Consider the following 6,600-nt stretch of genomic DNA (forward strand, 5'->3'; position numbering starts at 1 on the left):
GAAGAAGAGAAGTTGAAAGAATAGAATAGAAATAAAGATGATCTAGAAGTAAATGGGGTAATGTGAGGAAAATTTAATGTTGAGAAAGTCTGAATTGGGAAGACGGAGAAGAAAAACGATGAAGGCAAAAACAAATAAGGGAAGGAATGACAGTGAGAAGTGGCAGGGAGGGAAGGAGGGAGGGAAGGAAGGAGGGAAATAAGGAGGGAGGGAGGGGTTTGTATCATATACTAATGCCTCTCGGCTCCCCTGACATGTTCCGTCTTCTGAGGTACTTGAGTTTGTTTATGTATCAACTTGGTGAAGTGTAGTGTTGGCCAGATGACCAGCGAGGCTTCTGATGTGACGCACAGTGTGGATGGCTTATTATTAAGGGTAAATTTTTGTGTTTCTCTCTCTCTGGTGATAAATTCCCCGAAATTCTCGCTTTTTTAATAGAACATGAACCCTAGATGGACCATGAGAGGGTAAACTACTCCAAATACAAAAATCTCAGGGTGTCGGACTCAGGACACTACACATGTACATAGTTCTTTTAAAACTTCATCCATATTGTGAATCCCCAGAGTGAACTATCTACTTTTATATTATCTTCCTCTCACCTTCCCCTGATCAATCCAGAGTCTGTCTATCCCTGTGTCTATCCAGGAGGTTGGATAGTGCTGAGCCTCATCCAGCCATCTCTATCCTTCCACTGTTGAAACATGTTATCCATTTAGAAGTATTTTTATATCTTACTCTACCTTGTTAGCTAATTGCCCCCCCTCCCACCTCCACCACGTCCTGAATATGGGATAAAGGAATTGATGTTTTCTATCTGTGTGTCTGTCTGTCCGAGATTGTAAACACGATAACTCGACCAATATGGATTCTGACGATTTTTTTTTTATATACGAGTCACACAGTACGATCCTTATATGACTTCAATAATCAGATGGTCTTTTTTATTTATTTTTGTTTTTTTTAGTCTTAGTTGTAAAGAGTCATTGCGGCACACTTGACCACAACCACATCGAAGTAAATTTTACGAAGTTACGCCAAAGATCTTAAAAAAAAACTATGTAAATATGTGTTATTAAGGCCTTGCTTCTTAGGTGGCGGGGGTATGTGTTATATTACTGCCTTGTGTATAATTGTTTTTATTTTTCATACCATTTATACAGTTTTTATTTACTTTGATTTACTTACACGCTCACTCATCCCTCCCGCTCCTAAAGTGAGGGACGAGATTCCTATGCTGAGGCGCTGGAACAAGTATCTCAATGCTTCTGGAGTCTCCGGTGGTTTCATTATGCCTAGAACTCAACTCATTCAGTAACTTCAGGGCCATGGTATCCCTGGCTCCGAGAGTCTATGATCATGTTGGGATAAAGTGATATTCGTGGCTCAGGTTCCTGTACAGTGCCTCGTTCTGGCTCTCCCTGAGGTTTGCTGCACTCTCCCTTCAGCTTCACTGTTGGGGGAGGTAAGTAGACGCCAGGGTGGAAGACTATGTGTAGTCCCATCCAAGAGGTCAACGTGTTTCCGTCTGGACGCTTGTTGTCGGATCTATAGACCTGTGATTCTCTATGTGCTGGACAGCTCGCAGTTGTCAGCCTTCCCTTGATGGTGGCATTAGCTTCATTATGTCTCACATAGCAACTCCTGGTGTCCAAGCATACGAAGGCTTGACTATCGCGTTGGTCTGTCCTCTCGGTTCCACAGATACACTCGTAAACATTATGAATAGCGACCACAAGACGAAGGGCTACAACTACATTGAGAGTCAGGGGATCAAGGCGAATATGTAGGAGACAGTCCTCCTCTGAGGCGCTGCAACATTCTGCTGGACACTTAAGTCTCTGGCTGAGATCATTGTTATCCCAAAACCGATGGTTGTTTGATCCTATTGAGAAAAACAATAAATATTTTCGACCAATCGGCAAGAAAATGGACATCATCAAGGCAGGTCATAGATCGCGATACAAGATGAAAACACTTAACATTCAAAGGCTTGTCTTCGGATCTCTCACTGTCACATTCGAAATTCGTGGACGAGCCGCTGTCATGACCAGTGTATTAGACAATGTCTTTTGCCAGTCAGTACACGTCAGTCATCCACTAAAATAACAGTGAACCTCAAAACCTTTTATGGAGTTGAAAGTTACTTGCTGGTCTCGGCCTCAATGTCCAAATGTCACTAAAACCCCAAAGAGAATAAATAATAACTCGTTATCAGCAGCTGTTTTATCTATTGATCAAAACATGTCATCAGAGGCCTCGATTTATGAGGCCGGTAGGTAATTTATGCTAAAATTAACCAACCTGTAAATGGCGTCCACCTGCTACCTGCCGAGATAGCAGGTGAGGTACTCATGTGCCAGGCAATTTGCAGATGACACCTCGCCCCAGAGCCACCCAGACCTCTGACTCACCCTCGGGGTAATCGTCACGCAGCCAAGATTGATAACCCATTGATTTGGCAAATACTCTTTAAGTGGCTTAGAAGAGAAGTATAGATGCACACCTCTTGTTCAGCACCCAGACATCCTACTTGACAAGTCATCCAGTAGAGCCGCATCCGTCAGTAGCCTCCAATCAGTCCTCGACCCGACCCCACCCACCACCACCTGCCTTGCACATATGGAGACAGTATATATAGCACCGTAAATCATTAATACTGGTGAGGCCACAGGTCGACCCAGCAGTCTTACCCTGAAGACCCAAACGACCGCTCCTCCAGGTAACTGCTCTTACCTCCCACACACACACACCTGCACCGAGTCCCCACCTGCTGCCGGGGAGGATATGTGTTAGTTCTGTGATGACAAAAAGAGTTATGCCTCTATATGAGAAGTGATGTTTGTAATCTAATGGATTCATACTCTCTGTCATACTCAACTCACAGATGACCGAAGGATTCGTCTTGCTATTGACAGCAAGTTGTGGTAAACTGTAGCTGGGAAAATTAGAAGTCAACATTCTGTACATTAAAGTGATGCACAAGAACTTAAGATTTTAAGAGTATTTCACAAATTAAAATATGGTGGCGTAACCAACTATGTGTTGCCTGTGAACGAAGCTGAGATGAATATACTGTATATATAGTGAAACCAACATGGCGAAAGGAAGACGTATCAAAAGTGTTAGCATAAGAGAGGAGGCGAGGAGACTGGCGGTCGTTGTTCACGCGGTTTAAGGAGTGAGGAACCTTTAATAAATCTTTCCACAGTGAATTGAAGCTCAGATACAAGGCATTGGTTATTGTGAATTATTTTTACTGAACTCATGTTAAAATCAGCTGAGTTTATTATATTCGTAGTTAAGTGTTGTTTGGAATTAACTACAAAGGTCTCAGTTAAATGACAGAATTATTATATATTATAAAACCTAAACAAAATAAAAACAAACCACATCAGATATAGACCACAGTAAACTTAGTTCGATAATTTGTAAGAAAATGTAAATTCGTTTTAAAAAGACTTTCACATACACAAATAAATCACAATTATACGAAAACAATGATGACCATTTCCCTCTGCACAATTTATTATTTAAATGTTTATATTATAAATCGTGAGAAAAATTTATACTCCAGACTTCTATTGCACCATAACAACTGTGTTTATATTGTGAAGTAAAGCGCTAATATTTAAGACAAATCCCGACACTCAAGTCAATAGAAGATTTGAAATTAGAAAAAAGTCCTCAAGCGGTCTCTCTTTGCGCTACAGTAAGAGTTTCTCATCAATAACATAACACACGAGGCTTTGTTTACATAGGAGGAACGTCACACACCACACAGAACCAGAGACGCGAGTGAGAATTCAGATGAAAAGTGATAAACTACTCAGGGAAGTCAGAGGTTGGCGGGTAGGGCGGGCCAGAGCTAGCTAACTTCCTCACTACCTCCTTCCTTTCCTTGCTCTCTACCACCCTCCCTCCTTCCCTAGTGAGTTAACGCCTGAAAGTTTTTAAAAAAAACTTGACGCATCTAGGAGCTTAGAAGTTTTAATTTTTCTCAAGTATTAGTGATATTAATACGCTGAAAAAAAACATGATATGTACAAGAAGATTTCCCCTTCATGTATTCTAATAGTTGTAAGGAATTAAAATTAGTTTGATTGAATCGAAGACCAAAAAAACAACATTTAAAACTAAACTTGTTGTTCATTCATATTCTGAGTACTGGTAACCAAACATTTCCAAAGGTATGTTATTAGTACAAACTTTAGTACTCAGATTCTTCATGATAAAACATATATACTGTACTTATATATTAATAAACCTCCCGGGGAACTTGATAAGTTAACATTTTCACGTTTACTGATTTCAGCAGACCACTTGATACACTGCCATCATGTGTGACGACGACGCAACAGCTCTGGTTTGTGACAACGGCTCCGGCCTCTGTAAGGCTGGCTTCGCCGGCGACGACGCTCCCCGCGCCGTATTCCCCTCCATCGTCGGCCGTCCTCGTCACCAGGGTGTGATGGTCGGTATGGGTCAGAAGGACGCCTACGTCGGTGACGAGGCCCAGAGCAAGAGAGGTATCCTGACTCTCAAGTACCCCATCGAGCACGGCATCATCACCAACTGGGACGACATGGAGAAGATCTGGCATCACACTTTCTACAACGAACTGCGTGTTGCCCCTGAGGAGTCCCCCGTCCTCCTCACTGAGGCTCCCCTCAACCCCAAGGCCAACCGTGAGAAGATGACCCAGATCATGTTCGAAACTTTCAGCGGTCCAGCCATGTACGTGGCCATCCAGGCCGTGCTGTCCCTGTACGCCTCTGGTCGTACCACAGGTATTGTGCTGGACTCTGGTGATGGCGTGACTCACACTGTCCCCATCTACGAAGGTTATGCTCTTCCTCACGCCATCATGCGTCTCGACTTGGCTGGTCGCGATTTGACCGACTACTTGATGAGGATTCTCACAGAGCGTGGCTACTCCTTCACCACCACGGCTGAACGAGAAATTGTGCGAGATATCAAGGAAAAACTCTGTTACGTAGCTCTCGACTTCGAAGGAGAGATGGCTCAGGCTGCTGCTTCTACCGCCATTGAGAAGTCGTATGAACTCCCTGATGGACAAGTTATTACTATTGGTAATGAACGGTTTCGTTGTCCAGAGGCTCTTTATCAACCATCTTTCCTGGGTATGGAATCCAGTGGCGTTCATGAAACTGTTTACCACTCTATCATGAAGTGTGATGTTGACATCAGGAAGGACCTTTATGCCAACACCGTCATGTCTGGTGGTACCACCATGTACCCTGGTATTGCTGACCGCATGCAGAAGGAAATCACTACATTGGCTCCCTCCACCATTAAGATCAAGATCATTGCTCCTCCCGAGCGTAAGTACTCCGTCTGGATCGGTGGCTCCATCCTGGCCTCTCTGTCCACCTTCCAGTCCATGTGGATCACCAAGGAGGAGTACGAGGAGTCCGGCCCCGGCATTGTCCACCGCAAGTGCTTCTAAATTACAATTTTGTGATATACCATCCCTTTTGCTACATAACAATTTGTTCCTGTAAAGCCAATTGTCATTTCGATCTTGGTGCCTCAACTTCCAGCAAGGTATAACCCACATTGGGTGGTGAGGACCTCTATTATATCTTAAATAACGTTGTTATGCGGTTGTGTACCATCGATTAATTCCTAAAATAAAACAGTATCCTAATTATTTCAGATCCTTTGTTTTTTACATCATGTTCTATGACTCTTATGTCTGTTTTTGTTTTCACTGGTATATAAACATTCACTTATTACATCCATGTGGAGAGATTCAAGGTAAATGTAAGTTTTATATACAAGTCAACCTTTCAGTGATATCATTGCCCCAAGAAATATATTTATCCTTTTCATCTTCCTTGAATGTATCATCCTACTTTTAGAGATAAATTTCAATAAACACCTTCATCTTTCTTAAGTATACTTGATCATTTTACACAAAAATCATCTTCGTTTTTACAATTTCTTGTTCCAATAAGAAATGTGATATATACGAGTACTTGTTTAACCTCGTGTCTGTGATAGCGGCATAATCGTTGCAGGTGTCTTTGTCCAGGGCAGCGCTACAGGAAAGCATTATTAGAGGCATATTATTTTGAGATGGTCCATTGTTAAGTGAGTCAGTCCAACAATCCTTCTGTTTGTACACAGTAGGAAGAAGCGTTGTCCTCGAAAACCTCACACAAAGGAGACTTTTACTCTTAATTAATTGATGGTTTGTGCTTGATTTAACTAATAGTAGACCTTTAAATATATAAGTTTTAGAAGCGTAGTAATACATACATCAACACAACACTGGACCTTCTAGATAGCTTCAAGTGTCAAGTACCTGCGGCTTTATTTCTCTTGGCTGCAGGAGGCTGAATGTTACCTGGAAGGAAGGAGACTGTTTTACCAATACCGTGATCTGATCCTTCAACATCATTGGTGTATCCCAACTATCAGAGAATGGAAACAAATTAGGAGTTTGTTTAATCCATTCAGATGTTATGTTACCTATAAAAGGACTTTCTGACTGTTGTGTTGCTTAGATTTCAGAAATTAGTCGAAAATATGACGTGTAGGACAATTGTGAGGTCATGAGGCTATATCATGAGC

At 42.1% G+C, this 6,600-nt stretch overlaps 1 protein-coding gene across 1 annotated transcript; it reads left to right on the forward strand.

The window, feature by feature from the left end:
• Positions 1–2,599: 2,599 nt before the first annotated feature.
• Positions 2,600–5,674, forward strand: LOC121853510 (actin, muscle-like). The gene is made up of 2 exons (XM_042347662.1): positions 2,600–2,722; positions 4,316–5,674. The coding sequence occupies exon 2, from the start codon at positions 4,340–4,342 to the stop codon at positions 5,468–5,470; it is 1,131 nt and encodes a 376-aa protein (XP_042203596.1). The 5' UTR covers positions 2,600–2,722; positions 4,316–4,339; the 3' UTR covers positions 5,471–5,674.
• The last annotated feature ends 926 nt before the right edge of the window (positions 5,675–6,600 follow it).

The sequence above is a fragment of the Homarus americanus genome, unplaced genomic scaffold (genome assembly GCF_018991925.1).
Source record: "Homarus americanus isolate GMGI-L3 unplaced genomic scaffold, GMGI_Hamer_2.0 scaffold4896, whole genome shotgun sequence".
In the NCBI taxonomy this organism is placed as follows: domain Eukaryota; kingdom Metazoa; phylum Arthropoda; class Malacostraca; order Decapoda; family Nephropidae; genus Homarus; species Homarus americanus.

What these genes read in the sequence shown, in the direction of transcription:
- LOC121853510 (XM_042347662.1), top strand. Translation starts at nt 4,340, where the DNA reads ATGTGTGACGACGACGCAACAGCTCTGGTTTGTGACAACGGCTCCGGC.